At 41.2% G+C, this 16676-nt stretch overlaps 2 protein-coding genes across 2 annotated transcripts; both read left to right on the top strand.

Moving 5' to 3' along the window:
• The first annotated feature begins 239 nt into the window (after positions 1-239).
• LOC134179678 (uncharacterized) lies at positions 240-16407 on the top strand. The gene is made up of 22 exons (XM_062646612.1): positions 240-458; positions 2664-2728; positions 3062-3217; positions 3332-3412; positions 3484-3642; positions 3711-3791; positions 4577-4675; positions 6019-6077; positions 6204-6288; positions 6348-6676; positions 6763-6895; positions 6976-7027; positions 7080-7094; positions 11697-11761; positions 12095-12226; positions 12363-12416; positions 12494-12616; positions 12694-12765; positions 12859-12957; positions 15317-15438; positions 15500-15584; positions 15644-16407. The coding sequence occupies exons 1-22, from the start codon at positions 395-397 to the stop codon at positions 16166-16168; spliced, it is 2655 nt and encodes an 884-aa protein (XP_062502596.1). The 5' UTR covers positions 240-394; the 3' UTR covers positions 16169-16407.
• Positions 5612-7116, top strand: LOC134180400 (uncharacterized). Its single transcript, XM_062647556.1, has 3 exons — positions 5612-6144; positions 6204-6288; positions 6348-7116. The coding sequence occupies exons 1-3, from the start codon at positions 6065-6067 to the stop codon at positions 6678-6680; spliced, it is 498 nt and encodes a 165-aa protein (XP_062503540.1). The 5' UTR covers positions 5612-6064; the 3' UTR covers positions 6681-7116.
• Positions 16408-16676: the final 269 nt, after the last annotated feature.

Here is a 16676-nt window from a genome sequence, read left to right as displayed (position 1 = left end):
AACAAATTTACTTTGATAGCTTTAGTTAGACAAGTGATATTGGCATAACTGCAACCAAACTTTTGACCAACTGGCAACTGCTTCCTTTCCTAGCAGTTTGTAAAAGATAATCAGAATCTTCCAATTTTGCTCTTTCAATCCATTCAATCCAATGTTCTATTCAATACATTCTAAAATGAGATATCCATATTGTAGTTACACAGAGCTTGCGCATGCGCATGTGCATATGCATGTGCTTACCAAAACATGAGACACGTATTCGACAGAGAAGAAGATAGCAGCAGTCAGTGCCAAACTTCCGGACTTTCTAATATTACGTGACACGTATGTTGAGCAGCAGTTGAGTCTACGAATTGTTTATCCGGGTCTTTAGATGGTTGCCAGCTAGCTAGAAATGCTTATTGATCGTGTTCGTCGTTTGTGCAAGCTACTGCTTAACCTTGAAGTAGAACAGAGTGGTAGGTCTACAAGATAATTATTGCCGAGCTTAGTCTATCTACACTAAGTTTCAATTTGATCAAATAATTAATTAATTAAGAACAGTTTTGCCAAAGAAATTATTTAATTTAGTTATTTGTTTTATGATTATGTGTTTAAGTTGAAGTTAAAAAGTGTGTGTGTGTGTGTGTGTGTGTGTGTGTGTGTGTGTGTGTGTGTGTGTGTGTGTGTGTGTGTGTGTGTGTGTGTGTGTGTGTGTGTGTGTGTGTGGTGCGGTGGAGCAGATGGCAGAGCGTTGGTGATGACATCCAGGGTCTTGTATTCCGTGATGAGGGTTGAAGGTTTGATCCTCGTGGTGGCGACACTGTCGCAGTTTCCTTGAACAAGAAACTCGCCCACACTTGCTTCTCTCGACTCAGGAGTATAAATGAGTACCTGGTCATTGACTGGGGTGGACATGACCGCTGGCTTGGCAGCAACATCATGCAGCAGACGGGTACGTGTGGGCCTTGGTGTCCAGTCCCAGAGCTGCACCATTGTCAGTTCCCCTGGATGACTCTGGCCAAGCTCCAGGTGGATTGTAGCGCTGGCCCCAAGACTTCACGTAGCGCATGGAGGCCCTGTCTCTAGAGGCAGGGAAGCTATCTCCGCAACTGACCTTAAGGTCGACGTCGAAAGACGTGGAGGGCTTAACATTTGTCCATTTGTGTGTGTGTGTGTGTGTGTGTGTGTGTGTGTGTGTGTGTGTGTGTGTGTGTGTGTGTGTGTGTATGGTGTGCGGTGAGTGTGTACTCCAGATGTAGATGGCGGTCACAGCTTTTAATATGCACATGAGCTCTGTGGTTGCCAGCTTATTTTGAAGAACGACAGCGGCTACAGTGATTTGTGAGTTGTGATCAATCTATGCAGGAGTTACTTCTCGTAGCTCAACCATCAGTTTATCAACACAGTCCTGTGTCTGGCCGTTAGAGTAGGTCCTATACCATTCGAAATATCTTGTTGGAAACACACTGGAAAGACTACCCTATAACCTGTGAATCTCGATGTCTACTGGTCGTCTTGTTTTAATGGTCCATCAGTGGGTACTCGTCTTTCGCTAGAGTGAGCATGAGGACTGGACATCCGAGCATTCACTATATAATCTCATCTTGTCCAATTCTCCTGTAACGATGTCTCAACCGGTTGTCAATGTTTGCGTTTTGAGCTCACAGTAACGTTCCAAAAGTTATGCCACAATCTCTGAGATGCTTTTTGTGTACCAGTCATGAGTACATGTTGATCTAAAGCTGGACTTGCTTCTCTGTGCAAGCTCATCAACATCAAGATCAGACAACCTAACAGTTTCTTTTTCGTCTATTTATGTAACACATTGTTCAGGAGTTGTTAGCTCATAACTGAGTAGCATAGAAGAAAGAAAGGAAGGTGTGGTGGTGGTGGTGGTGGTGGTGGTGGTGGTGGTGGTGGTGGTGGTGGTGGTGGTGGTGGTGTGTGTGTGTGTGTGTGTGTGTGTGTGTGTGTGTGTGTGTGTGTGTGTGTGTGTGTGTGTTGTGTGTAAGTGCACGCATGCACATGCATGTGCCTAAGAATGTGCACTTGCACATTGAGATTGCAGAGCTAGTTGAAGTTCTACAGAAGACTATTACATAATATTTGACACCAGCAAGTCATTAAGACTATTAAAACAGCATGTACAATAAGGATTTAGTTGGGCTAATGTTAAATCTAGAGAATGTAACCTACACTCTTCATGCCATCACAAACTGACAAACATCAATGTGATCACTGAGCCTACAATGACTGAAAGCTGAAATGTATTTCTTTGTGATTATTTTTAGCTACATTTCAAATATTAATGGTGTAGGCTATTAAAACTGAACAACCAGTGATTGTCTTACTTGTGGTGGTTTGGACGTTTATATATTTATATCAATTAATTATCTTCATAAACGTTTTGTTGTTGGAGCAACAAAGACTAGAGGTTGATCATCAGTTGGTGCACACCTTTCTGTTGATATCAACAATGACACTTGTGAAGTGTGACTTTGATATTTAAATTTGATTTAATATTTGAACTTTGAGCAAACGCTAAATACTGGAATGTTGGTGTGGTGAGTCTAATAATTATGTAAACAATCAGATATTAGCTATATGTTTTAATGGGTAACTTTGGTAGACACGAGTTTGATTGTTGGGTGTGTAATGCATACTATTGTATTACGTACTAGCAATGATGTCATGTGTGGAGCATGTGAAGGTACATGTGTGTTTCACGTGGATGGAAGCTGTTGTGGTAATTCAGTTGATGCTCATCTTGCATTGTGATTTGTCGATTACTAATTGAGACTGCGAACTTCCTGAACTTTTCTGTGTAATCTCGTTCTCACTGGGTGTGGGTGTCAGTCTATTGTATTGAAGTAACAACAGGTTACTGCGCATTTCAGCTCTTTGTTCTCTACAAGATGGCAGCACATTTTGTTGTGGAAATTGTGCTGTTATTTTCATGGCTTCAAGTGATCTTTTGTGTTGAAGTAGCATCCAAAACTTTTCTAGCAAATAGTTTGATTGACAAGTGCAGTCAAACACAAGAGTAATTGCTGCTAAGTGTTTTTATTGTATATTTTAGAAATCATCAGCATTCTCTTGTGATCCAGCTGTTCTTACTGGTCCTCGAGGTCTTCCTGGTCCTGTTGGTCAGAGAGGCATGCCTGGGGTACCAGGAACACAAGGCTTGTCAGGCTTACAAGGTTTACCAGGAGCATTTGGAAAGACGGGAGATCCAGTGAGTTTATATGAATTAAATAAAGTCTGTAAAGTAGACTCTGTTGTTTTAATGTAGAGCAGCAGATGGTTGTTTGCTGTTGACAGATTTGATCTAATGTAAAATGTATTGTAGGGTCCTGTCGGTGTACAAGGTCTTCCTGGTCGTGTTGGCCCAGCAGGTCAGAAGGGGTCAATTGGATTGCAAGGTGAGAAGGTGAGATGATAATTCAATAATTTTTGGTTATACTGCATTTAGACGAACTCAATTTAAATGTTTTGTGTTAGGATGTACCTGGAGTGAGAGGCAAGGCTGGAGTGAGAGGCAAGGCTGGACCGAAAGGAGAAAAAGGCAACATTGGATTGCGAGGTTTTGTTGGATTGAAAGGAGAACGAGGTGACGTAGGACAAAAAGGTGAAAATGGAGTAAAAGGAGAAGTTGGTCGTGTAAGAAGACATGATGTTGATAACATCGTTATTTGTTTACTGATATTGACTAATAAATTTATTTGCAGAAAGGAGATCAAGGTATTCAAGGTCCAGTGGGTTCAAGAGGTTTACAAGGAGTTAAAGGATTTCCTGGATACAAAGGAGAGGTAAGTTTATATCCAGTTTACACTGCATTTTTGACCGGGCTGGACCTTTTCAGCTTGGTGCTGCCTGTTCCAACATGCCAATTTAAATGTGACCGGGCCAAGTTGGGAGTGGGCGGAGTGGGCTGGCTCAGCTCATTCAATTCCGATTCTATCAAGTAGTGTAAACGCGAATAGGCTAGATGGCATGGTGGTATATCGCATATGCAGCTGATGTACTTTCAGATATGGCGTTGTTTGACGATGAATCTCTGTATCTGATTTTGTTGTGTTGAGACGAAACCGTCCAAACTGAGCAGTCATCATGATGAGCAGTAGTGCTGCTCGTTTAGACTGACAGCAGTGCCAAAGAATGGCTGTCTTGCACGCCACTTTATCTGCCACACTATTATGCCGTCTTTCAAACAAGAGCACATGCAAAGCAATTGCTCTGGCATCCATGTTTATTACCTTTAGGAACACATGACAATCACGTGATAATAAAACACCTACTTGGCTTGCTTCTAAACCAGCAGTGTAAACGTGTGCTGACTCGTTCAACAATTCACACCCTGCTGGAATACCCGAACAGGCTGGCTGATCCCCATTTGTCTTGTCAGTGTAAACGTAGTATTAGATACTGCTTATTAATGTTTGTGTTGCTGTTGTTTGGAACTGTAAAGGAGAGGAGATTTACGCATGAGTGATTGTCATTGACAGTTTTGCTTGAGAGAGTGTTCTGTCTTTGTAAATAGCAAAGTTGCATAATGACATGATCAAAGAGTCATTGGTATTTGTTTGTGTTTTAGAAAGGTTCACAAGGTTTGCAAGGCATTCCTGGATTAACTCCACTTTCTGAAATAAAGAAACTTGAAAGTTTGGTAACAAGATTATACAATGAACTGAAGGTACAGTAAAACCTATACTTGCGACCACTTCAGTAGTGTGACCACAATGCTAAGCGACTATTATTCTGTGCATAGACCGTTTGTAATACAAAATAACCTTGCTAGTGCGACCAACTGGCTAACGCGACCAGCGACCACTGTCATAGTGACCAAGCCAAGGTCTTAACCTCCATAAGTCGACCGGATGCAACCTTTCGCACAATCGCGCTTGACGTAGGTCAGGCATTATATGGGATATCTAGTGTTTAGAAGCTCAAAGCCAGCTTTACATATTACTTACACTGTGTATCTCTGGCTTTGCACGTGACAACGAACAGATCTAGACGAAGAGAACTGAAGCTCAGCGAACGAGTTCAAGTTATCAAGCTACCTAGCTCTCAGAAAAGGGGAGATCTGCCAGGCAGATTGTAATGGACTCTGAGGTTGGTAAAACACAGATTCAGAACATCATCAAACAAAAAGCCGAAGTCATGGACACGTTGGTAGTGGCGCTCCATTGGATCAAATAGAAAGCGTAGGAAAACTGATGACGTTATAGTTAATAAATGGAGGCTTCATGTGCTAAAAGGGTGAATGTTGGTGCAACATCCGGGAGGCCAAACTTTTTATTAGGACCGCCTGTGTAATGTGACCACATTTGTGGAACCATGTGCGTTTGTATAATTAATACAATGTGTTGTCTAAATAATTTGGGAAATGGAAGTGAGCAAGACATAGTTGTAGATATCGAATGTATAGCATTGGCAAGTAAATTTGTTGTGGGTTTCTTTCTCTTGATAAATGTCAAGTGGTGTTTGGCAATGTGAGCAGCAAATGTATAAATGTAGGATTTACTAGCAATGATGATAATATATTAATTATTATTTCTTATCTAGTAATTAGTTAAAGCTAACTGCAATTCGAATTCAAAGTTGTGACTTCATGATTAAGAAATGGCTGCTAAAAATAGTTTAGTTGTAACTCATGAATGTCTTTTGTTTGCTTCAGTGCAACTTGGTAGGTGCTGTTTAATTAACACCAGTCAAATTTCACTGCAATACACAACTGCATGTGTATGTAATTCCTCTACAGTAGTAGTAAGCTTAAAATGCTACACAATTTTTCATCTCTGGTTGTAGACAAAGTGATATGACATTATAATAGCAGCAAGTAGCAAACAATTATTACTTGAAACAAACAAGCCACATTGGACATGCCTAGAATAGAGATAAGTCTAGCAGTGATAACTACAATACAATATATCTGAATATCTGAATTAATAGACAATATACAAACTATGCCATACAATTTGATTTATACAATCGGTGCTCTAGTGCACTACAAATTTATGTTGCACTCATTAGGTTCCCAGAGTTCCAGTTGGTGTTGAAGCTGGTACGTACATGCAACATGAGCACATCAGGTTATTTGTTCTACCACAATACTAATAAATCTTTGCTGTTTTGTGATTCTGAGAAGTGGGTTGAGATGTAAGTTGCTTTTATTAAATTCAATTTTAACATGTACATTGAATTATTGTTTCTGTTAGGTGGAAAGTATACATATCTTGTTCTGTAATTAAGATCAACTCTATTCAGTTTGTGCAGAAGGTCCACTCTCTCCCACCTGTAAAGGTATCCATGTTGGTAGTTATCACACTTTGTTATTCGCTGACTAAGAAATATTTGTGTAGGTTTATTGTGATTATTCTGTGATCTCTAGTGGGTGTGCACTTGTGTGGAAACACTCATATTTTCAAGTTGGAAATCCAACTGATGACATGCGTACTTTCAGTTCAGTGGATCGTCCATGTACTGATCTGTCTGATGGTTGGTGTAATGTGGGTAACAAGGATAATGTTCCTGGTAATGTTCAATTGACAGTTGCTTATCACGAAGGAGAAGTTGTGTATGCATATGGTGGTGATCATAATTCTGAACTGGGAAAGTCATGGCGTGGAGCAATACTCAACAATCCAGTCAAAATTACAGATCATTGCAATCGAGGAAATGGGATTCCTCCGTAGCCAACTATTTGGTCAGGTGGAATACAAGGATTGACATTTGACAAATGGAATCCTGGTGTATACAATGCTAACTGTGAAACAGATCGATACAAGAGTATGAGAGACTGTCGCTGGGAGAATTGTCAGTTACCTTCATCTATCTCATCCAGAAAACATCGTGTTCAAATGACAGTTGCTATATTTCTTTGTTGACTTTGCCCACAGCACTCTATGGGGTAGTTGCATGTTAAATTGATCTTGTTGCATTGTATGAAATGTAACATCTAGTATTGTGAATCTTGGGCTTTCTTGTCAGGACCTCACAGCATCATTTGCTTTTGTTGTGTTTCTGATTTCCAACCATAAAAGTTTATTACATGCAAAATTGTAATAACAAATTGTTTTTGTTTTGCGTTGTAGCTTACATGGTAAATGGTAATAGAATACTTGAATAAAGTATGTAGTGAGGACAAATTAAAGTTTGTTAGGCATCTAAGTTTAATTTTGTAAGATTGCAACTGAACTTTGACCAACTGACAACAGCTTCCTTCTCTAGCAGTTGATAATCAGCTTCTTCCGATTTTGCTCTTTTAATAATCCATTCAAATTTAAGTTCTATTTCAATACAATCTATTTGAGTGAGACGGTATGCGCACAGAGCATGAGCATGCGCATAGACAAAACATGCTTAAGACGGGTTACTTGTGACAGAGAAGAGAAGACAGAGGCAGTCAGTGCCAAACTTCAGGACTTGCCGGACTTTCTAATGTCACGTAACACGTATGTGGACCAGATGGTGAGTATGCGTGTGTTGTCTGACCTGGCGTCAAATGAATGTGTAGGTTTATCCGGGTCTTGGCCTTTAGATGGTTGCCACTGGAAAATGCTTGCTGGTTGAGTTTGTCGTTTGTGCAAGCTACTGCTTACGTTGAAGTAGAGCAGAGTGGTTAGACTTGCCGAAGATTGAGAATCGGGGGAACGACGAGGCGGAGTGAGACTGCGAGTCTGGTAGGTCTACAGTACAAGATAGAATTATTTATCTAAATTTCTATTTCATCAAATCAAGAACAGATTTCTCAACTTAATTAATTATTCAATTTACTTATTTGTTTTATGATTATGAAGTTAGAAATGTTTGTGTGTGTGTGTGTGTGTGCGCGCGCTCGCGTGCCTGTGGGTGTGTGCCTGTGGGTGTGTGCGCGCGTGCCTGTGGGTGCGTGCGCGTGCGTGCCTGTGTGGTGTGTGTGTGTGTGTGTGTGTGTGTGTGTGTGTGTGTGTGTGTGTGTGTGTGTGTGGTGCAATAGCTCAATTGGTTAGAGAGTTCATTTGGAGAGTGAAAACATCCGGGACCTTGCAGGGTTGCATGTTCAAGTTACAGTGATGGCGAGCTATGGCATAATTTCCTTAAGCAAGAAACTTACACACAATTGCTTCTCTCTACTCAGGAGTATAAATGAGTACCTGGTCATTGACTGGGGTGGACATGACCATTGGCTTGGCAGTAAAATTATGCAGCAGACGGGTACGTGTGGGCCTTGGTGACCAGTCCCAAAAGCTGTGCCATAGTCAATGCCCCTGGATGACTCTGGCCAATCTCCAGGTGGATTGTAGCGCTGGCCCTAAGCCTCCACATAGCGCATGGAGGCGCTGTCTCTAGAGGCAGGGGAGCTATCTTTGCAACTAACCTTAATTAATTAAGGTTGACGTCATTCATGAATGACGTGGAGGGCTTGACATTTGTCCATTTGTCCATTTGTCCATTGTGTGTGTGTGTGTGTGTGTGTGTGTGTGTGTGTGTGTGTGTGTGTGTGTGCGTGCGTGTGTGTGTGTGTGTGTGTGTGTGTGTGTGTGTGTGTGTGTGTGTGTGTGTGTGTGTGTGTGTGTGTTAGCCTCGCAAGCCAGGCTCTTCTGAACAGTGGCTGAGCTAAACACACATGAATCACGTGAGGAGGAGGAGCTTTTACCAGAATTGCTCCAGCACGAGAAGAGCTTGGTCGCTTTTGAGAACGTCATAGTGACGTTGGACCCTTGATCCGGTTTCATAGCTTGGATAAGGCTAATTTGATTAGCTAAGCCTGTAGGTAGGAAAGTTTAGTAACAATGAGGCATCGTTTCACGCACTGGCTTGTTTTGCGCAAAGTACGTAGTTGACATCATCGTTCGCTTCTAGTACGTATATATACAGCTCAGTCAGGTAATATTCTGCGGTGTCACGACTCCTTTTCTGCATTCAGTTTTGCCAACACTACACCGCCGAATCTTTACAACTACCAATCTGCAGCGCGGTAGTTTGAGAAATGAACTCATGTATTGTACGCAGTTAGCGTATGTAGCACTCAGAGTCCATGCATTGAAACAAGTCGTACGTAGACACAACACATGCAACTACGAGTCAACTCTACACTTCCTGAACATGGTAGGTCCACTGCACTTCTGTTTTCCCACGCCTAGGTGTTTACCAGTTCATTGTGAGGAGAGCCAAGCCACTATTGTAAAAAGAACTGCTTGCTAAGTCGAAAGTGTCGTCACACGTTCATTTCAGATAGACTGCATTGGCAATACACGCCATCTGATCAACAAGCTGTATGCCACGGAGAAGGGAAACATTCGGGATGTTGAGGTCGTAGGTTCGCAGACAAGTACAGACGTAATTTCCTTGGGCAAGAAATTTACACACAATTGCTTCTCTCGACTCAGGAGTATAAATGAGTACCTGGTCTTTGACTGGGGGTAGACTAGATCGCTGGCTTGGCAGAACATCACGCAGTATATACGGGTACATGTGGACTGAGGTCCAGTCTTGCGGCTGCGCCAAAGTCAGTGCCCTTTAATGCTCTGTTCAAGCATCAAGGGGTTTGTCAGCACGGCTGAAAACTCTGAGGAGCACCGGGGTCCCCACCTAGAAATAGGCAGGGGTACTATTTTGGAACTTTTCGAATGGCATATCCATTTGTCCATTTTTGTGTGTATGCACGTGTCACTGTGTGTGTGTGTGTGTGTGTGTGTGTGTGTGTGTGTGTGTGTGTGTGTGTGTGTGTGTGTGTGTGTGTGTGTGTGTGTGTGTTTGTGTGTAAGTGCATGCATGCACATGCATATTATTCTCACCCCAGACGCAGTGTGGATTGCAGCCTGGATGCGCTTCCATGACCACTACGTCTGGTTTGGTACTGCCCCTTGCGGTCAGCGTTAATCATGTCTTAGTAGTGTCAGTTACAAGTGTGCTATGTTGGCGTAGTAGATAACAGGAAACGACTGTCTTCGCTAAGTAGCGTGCAGTACGTAGGCAGCAGTCCAATGCATTGCAGTAGAGGCATATGATGCATTGCAGCTTCAACTGAGAACCTGTGTACGCGTTCAAAGGCGTATGATGCACTGCAAGTGCCATTACTGATCTGACATTTCACCGCTATGCTCTCTAACGTAGCTGCAATCTCTTACTATTGTGTGGTGCAAATAGTTCAGTTGGTTAGAGAGTCATCTTATGGAGTGTTTAGATTCGGGACCTTGCAAGTTCAAGCCACAGTGATGGCGAGCTATAGCATAATTTCCTTAAGCAAGAAACTAACACACAATTGCTTTCCTCAACTCAGGAGTATAAATGAGTACCATTAGAAATGCTGGGGAAGAAGGCAGCCTACTTAGGTATCTGCTGCAGGACCCCCTGGAAGATCAGCCTCAGGCTGAAGGGGCATTCCTGGGTAAATATAACCTCCTCCTCCTCCTCCTCTTCTTCTTCTTCTTCTTCTTCTTCTTCTTCTTCTTCTTCTTCTTCTTCTTCTTCTTCTTCTTCTTCTTCTTCTTCTTCTTCTTCTTCTTCTTCTTCTTCTTCTTCTTCTTCTTCTTCTTCTTCTTCTTCTTCTTCTTCTTCTTCTTCTTCTTCTTCTTCTTCTTCTTCTTCTTCTTCTTCTTCTTCTTCTTCTTCTTCTTCTTCTTCTTCTTCTTCTTCTTCTTCTTCTTCTTCTTCTTCTTCTTCTTCTTCTTCTTCTTCTTCTTCTTCTTCTTCTTCTTCTTCTTCTTCTTCTTCTTCTTCTTCTTCTTCTTCTTCTTCTTCTTCTTCTTCTTCTTCTTCTTCTTCTTCTTCTTCTTCTTCTTCTTCTTCTTCTTCTTCTTCTTCTTCTTCTTCTTCTTCTTCTTCTTCTTCTTCTTCTTCTTCTTCTTCTTCTTCTTCTTCTTCTTTTTCTTCTTCTTCTTCTTCTTCTTCTTCTTCTTCTTCTTCTTCTTCTTCTTCTACTAACGTTTGACAGCGGCCTAAAATTGCAATATTGACCAGTACAGAGGCTGGAACAACGTCAAAGTCCAATTGAAAACTTTGTTCCTAGCTAATAACATTAGTATGACACGTGCTGAAGAATTTGATTACATACCGCCCAGAAAGGCGGTACCAGACCAGTCATAGTGGTGATGGAAGCACATCCGAGGCTGCAATCCACACTGCGTCTGGGGCGAGGCTACATGCACATGCCTAAGAATGTGCACTTGAACATTGAGGTTTTAGAGATACTGTAGCTGAAGTTCTACAGAAGACTATTACGTACATAATATTTGACAGCAGCAAGTCTATTAAAACTGCATGGACAGCCATCACAAACTGACAAACATCAATGTGATTACTGAGCCTACAATGACTGAAAGCTGAAATGTATTTCTTTGTGATTATTTTTAGCTACATTTCAAATATTAATGGTGTAGGCTATTAAAACTTAACAATCAGTGATTGTCTTGCTTGTGGTGGTTTGGACGTTTATTTATTTATATCAATTAATTATCTTCATGGATGTTTGTTTTTGGAGCAACAAAGGCTAGAGGGTGCACACCTTTCTGTTGATATGAACAGTGACACTTGTGAAGTGTGACTTTAATATTTAATTTTGATTTAATATTTGAACTTTGAGCAAATGCTAAATACTGGAATGTTGGTGTGGTGAGTCTAATAATTATGTAAACAATCAGATATTAGCTGTATGTTTTAATGGGTAACTTTGTAGACACGAGTTTGATTGTTAGGTGTGTAATGCATACTATTGTATTACGTACTAGCAATGATGTCATGTGTGGAGCATGTGAAGGTACATGTGTGTTTCACGTGGATGGAAGCTGTTGTGGTAATTCAGTTGATACTCATCTTGCATTGTGATTTGTCGATTACTAATTGAGACTGCGAACTTCCTCGACTTTTCTGTGTAATCTCGTTCTGACTGGTTGTGGGTGTCAGTCTATTGTATTGAAGTAACAACAGGTTACTGCGCATTTCAGCTCTTTGTTCTCTACGAGATGGCAGCACATTTTGTTGTGGAAATTGTGCTGCTATTTTCATGGCTTCAAGTGATCTTTTGTGTTGAGGTAGCATCCAAACTTCTCTAGCAAATAGTTTGATTGAAAAGTGACCTCAACACTCAAGAGTAATTGTTTGCTAAGCGTTTTCTGTTGGATATTAGAAAGCATTGCCATATCAATCAGTTCTTACTGGTCCTCGAGGTCCCCCTGGTCCAGTTGGTCAGAGAGGCTTACCCGGACCACCAGGAAGGATGAGGGGCTTACCCGGACAACCAGGAAGGATGGGAGATCCAGTGAGTTTAGATGTATTAAATGGAGTCTTAGAATAAACTGTTTGTTTGTAAATTTTGCTTTGTCGTGTAACTGTAAAGCAGCAGGATGGCTGTTTTGTGTTGTAGAAAGATTGTGTCAAATGTAAATTTGTTGCAGGGTCCTGTCGGCCGACCAGGACAGAATGGGTCAATTGGGTTGCCAGGTGAAAAGGTGAGACAACAATGTTATAAATTTTAGAGATTGTACATGCATTTAGACAAACTCATCTTGATGTGTTTGGAATGAAGGGCAAGACTGGACGAAAGGGAGAAAAAGGCATCATTGGAGTGCAAGGTCCTGTTGGATTGAAAGGAGAACGAGGTGACGTAGGAGCAAAAGGCGAAAAAGGAGTAACAGGAGAAGTTGGTCGTGTAAGAAGACATAGTGTTGATAGCATCATTATGTAGTGATTGATTGAGTATTGAATAAGATCGAATTGTATTTGCAGAAAGGAGATCAAGGTATTCAAGGTCCAGTGAGTCCAAGAGGTTTACGAGGAGTCAGAGGATACAAAGGAGAGGTAGGTTTAAGTTTTTACGTATTAATTAAATAGCAAAGTTGCAAGATAATATCCAATAGACATACTTATTACCATATTTGTTTGTGTTTCTAGAAAGGTTCACAAGGTTTGGAAGGCATTTCTGGATTAACTCCACTTTCTGAAGTAAAGAGGCTTGAAAATTTGGTGACAAAATTATACAATGAACTGAAGGTATGTACATGTTTAGTGCAATCTATTGTCTAATGCATTTGTAGGTACATCACATGTAACTTGTGCAAATTTTACTGTTAGCAGAAATGCTCTCATAATAGACCATGTTTTCATAATGACTTATGTTTTAGGTGAATTAATGGATAATATACAAACCATACTTCGAAGTTTACACTTTACTTTGTTTTGTTGCATGTTTGGGTGTTTATTCCGCCGTTGCTAGGATTCTTTTTCTTGTTATATTACACTCCTACCATAGCAACTCAACCGCATGTCGTATATTGACCTGTGTGTTGTATATTGACCTGTGTGTTGTATATTGACCTGTGGTCAATAAACGTATATTGCCCGGTCAGAATCTGTATACCACAAACCAACTAGCAATCAATACATGGGCATACCTATTTTAGATTACAAGCTTATTCTTTACCAATAATAATGTTCACAGTACTGCAGTTTGTAAAGACGCAGTCAGAAATGACAAATGGCGCCGGATTCTGTCTTCCCGTTTCAGACGGCTGTTCAACCTCGACTACTTTCAGCTCATCTGCCTGTTCCGTTGTCTCTCCGGACTCCTTGACTTTTGCGTCAGTGTAATCGGTGTGTCCATGGCCATTGTCCAAAACTTTGCACGCTGCCATTTGCTGCAATTCAGATGGCTCTTGATATTGTCTCAGTGCTTGCAAGGTTTTGTGGCTGGTTCTGCCTTGAATTACATGTTCAGGAACTCCCGCTTGAAACAGCCTTGTCGCTCTAGTAGCTCGAAAGAGCGTGGTTGGTTCGAACTGGAAGACCAGCTTCAGCTGTCATCACTTTCATCATTGTAGCCAACGTGTTATGACCGATTACTTGCTTTGAATACCAAGGACCAAATGAAGGAGTAGACGACAAAGGTTTATAATAGAAGGCTTCTGAGAAAATCCTGCTGGCAACTTACTAAGATAGAGATCCAAAATTTTTACGTGGCAATGGTCACCGGCTTCTTCATTAGCGTATCTGATAAACCACAAACCACAAAATGCTATTACCTTACAGAAACACGTTGGAGCTTGACTATAATTTACCTTGTGACTTTTTGTTTGGATGCCGTAAATCACGTAGTCCACCACTATGATTTTTGGATCCGTGCTCAACATAAATGTAACAGACTTTTGACAATCCGTCTGTGGTTTAGCTGCATCTAGTCACCTGACTCCATTTGAGGCTTCTGTGCTCCGCACCACCTGGAAGAGCAAAGTTTATCCCATTATAAAAGACTACTGCCCTCAGTAGTTTTACAGGTGTGTCTAAGCCAATTACTCCCTTCTTCCATAGACTGTCTTCTTCTTCAGCAGTGAATACACTGGAACCCTTGCGGATTGTTCCTACTCCTTCTTGACGTAATTCTCGACAGACTTTATCAAGAGCATTGCTCAAACCTTCAAAACGATGTCCTGCCTTGTCGAAAAAATTAAATGAATCGCTTCTGTGCTGAGCTTGAAGTACACGTTGTAGCCCACACACCAATTGTACGAGAGTTTTTGGAGGATACTTGTCACCGTTGGTCTTCCTCGCCTCCAGTAGGAAGCATATTAGCCACTCTTGCAAAAGTTGTGAATCCTTCGTTGAGAGAATGTCTGTGGGTACCTGCTCTTCTTGTGGAGCAACCTTGTTTCAATTGCTTCTCCGTACTTCAAATGTTCGCATCGTCCAACTGTTGCAGGCAGTCGTGTTCTTGCAAACCGTACCCTTGCTGTACTCCTGTACTTTGTTCGTACTCGTCTTTTCAGCAAATCTGCTGTCAAGCTGGCTAGTACTAGTGGTAACCTTTTTTGGAACCAATGCGTCTCATCTTTGTTGGCGGCTGAAAGTCGTCGTCCTGGTCACTATTACGGTCTTCTTTCTGATCCGACATCACGCTGGCAAAACACGTGGATACTGTACTGTACTAATACTTTTGAGCACGTGGCCTTATGGGGCTGACGTGCACGTCAACAACACTTCACAGCTGTCAAAATGTGGTTGTTTGACATAAAACTCTAGCTGTCATTACAATACACAACCACTCTAATTCAACTTGAATAATCTATGAACTCTAATTACAGTAGGATGTTAAACATGCAACAAATAGGTTAACGCATGGTAGGGTCGACGATATCCAGTTTATTGACCGAGGTCTTGAGGGGCTTTCTCCTCGATAATTAGCCTTGGCTAAGGCTAAGGCTAATTATCGAGGAGAAAGCCCCTCAAGACCTCGGTCAATAAACTGGATATCGTCTCCCTACCATGCATTAACATATACTTATTGTGAATTTAGACAAGACATATTTTATGATAATTAAGGTTTACTGTATCACAAATATTGTGTTGCACTCATTAGGTTCCCAGGGTTCCAGTCGGTGATGAAGCTGGTACATGCAACATGAGCACATCAGGTTATTTGTTCTACCACAATACTAATAAATCTTTGCTGTTTTGTGATTCTGAGAAGTGGGTTGAGATGTAAGTTGCTTTTATTGAATTCAACTTTTAACATGTAAAATTGAATGATTGTTTCTGTTAGGTGGAAACTATACATATCTTGTTCTGTAATTAAGATCACCTCTATTCAGTTTGTGCAGAGAGTCAAGTCTCTCCCACCTGTAAAGGTATCCATGTTGGTAGTTATCACACTTTGTTATTTACTGACTAAGAAATATTTGTGTAGGTTTATTGTGATTTTTCTGTGATCTCTAGTGGGTGTGCACTTGTGTGGAAACACTCATATTTTCAAGTTGGAAATCCAACTGATGACATGCGTACTTTCAGTTCAGTGGATCGTCCATGTACTGATCTGTCTGATGGTTGGTGTAATGTGGGTAAGAAGGATAATGTTCCTGGTAATGTTCAATTGACAGTTGCTTATCACGAAGGAGAAGTTGTGTATGCATATCGTGGTGATCGTAATTCTGAACTGGGAAAGTCATGGCGTGGAGCAATACTCAACAATCCAGTCAAAATTACAGATCATTGCAATCGAGGAAATGGGATTCCTCCAGAGCCAAGTATTCATTCATCTGGAATAGCAGGATTGACATTTGACAAATGGAATCCTGGTGTATACACTGGTAACTGTGATACAGATCGATACAAGAGTATGAGAGACTGTCGCTGGGCGAATTGTCATTTACCTTCATCTATCTCATCCAAAACACATCATGTGCAAATGACAGTTGCTATATTTCTATGTTGACTTTGCACACAGCACTTCATGGGGTAGTTGCATGTTAATCTTGTTTGCATTGTATGAAATGTAACATCTAGTATTGTGAACCTTGAGCTTTCTTGTCAGGACTTCACAGCATCATTTGCTTTTGTTGTGTTTCTGATTTCCAACCATAAAAGTTTATTGCATGCAAAATTGCAATAACAAATTGTTTTTGTATTGCGTTGTAGCTTACATCGTAAATGGTAGTAGACAGCTATTTTATTTGGGCAAGACCTAGATACTGCTGTATCCGGCCAACCCTCCTGCGTATACACAGAGCATGCGCATGCGTCGAGACAAACATGCCTACGAGACACGAGACGAGTTACTTGTAACAGAGAAGATAGAGGCAGTCAGTGCGAAACTTGAGTACTTGCCGGATTTTCTAGTGTTACGTGACACGTATGTGGACCAGATGCTGAGTTGCGTGTGTTGTCTGGCAAAGGAATCTGTAGGTTTATCCGGGTCTTTGGTCTCTAGATGGTTGACACTG

The sequence above is a fragment of the Corticium candelabrum genome, chromosome 5, assembly GCF_963422355.1.
Source record: "Corticium candelabrum chromosome 5, ooCorCand1.1, whole genome shotgun sequence".
Lineage (NCBI taxonomy): Eukaryota > Metazoa > Porifera > Homoscleromorpha > Homosclerophorida > Plakinidae > Corticium > Corticium candelabrum.
The sequence above is the reverse complement of the archived record's forward strand: the minus strand, read 5'-3'. Positions and strand labels throughout refer to the sequence as shown.

What these genes read in the sequence shown, in the direction of transcription:
- LOC134179678 (XM_062646612.1), top strand. Translation starts at nt 395, where the DNA reads ATGCTTATTGATCGTGTTCGTCGTTTGTGCAAGCTACTGCTTAACCTT. An exon ending in TCAGAGGATACAAAGGAGAG is followed by an intron (nt 12,766 to 12,858) that starts GTAGGTTTAAGT and finishes TTGTGTTTCTAG; the next exon opens with AAAGGTTCACAAGGTTTGGA. An exon ending in AATTATACAATGAACTGAAG is followed by an intron (nt 12,958 to 15,316) that starts GTATGTACATGT and finishes TGCACTCATTAG; the next exon opens with GTTCCCAGGGTTCCAGTCGG.
- LOC134180400 (XM_062647556.1), top strand. Translation starts at nt 6,065, where the DNA reads ATGAGCACATCAGGTTATTTGTTCTACCACAATACTAATAAATCTTTG. An exon ending in TCTGAGAAGTGGGTTGAGAT is followed by an intron (nt 6,145 to 6,203) that starts GTAAGTTGCTTT and finishes TGTTTCTGTTAG; the next exon opens with GTGGAAAGTATACATATCTT. An exon ending in ACTCTCTCCCACCTGTAAAG is followed by an intron (nt 6,289 to 6,347) that starts GTATCCATGTTG and finishes ATATTTGTGTAG; the next exon opens with GTTTATTGTGATTATTCTGT.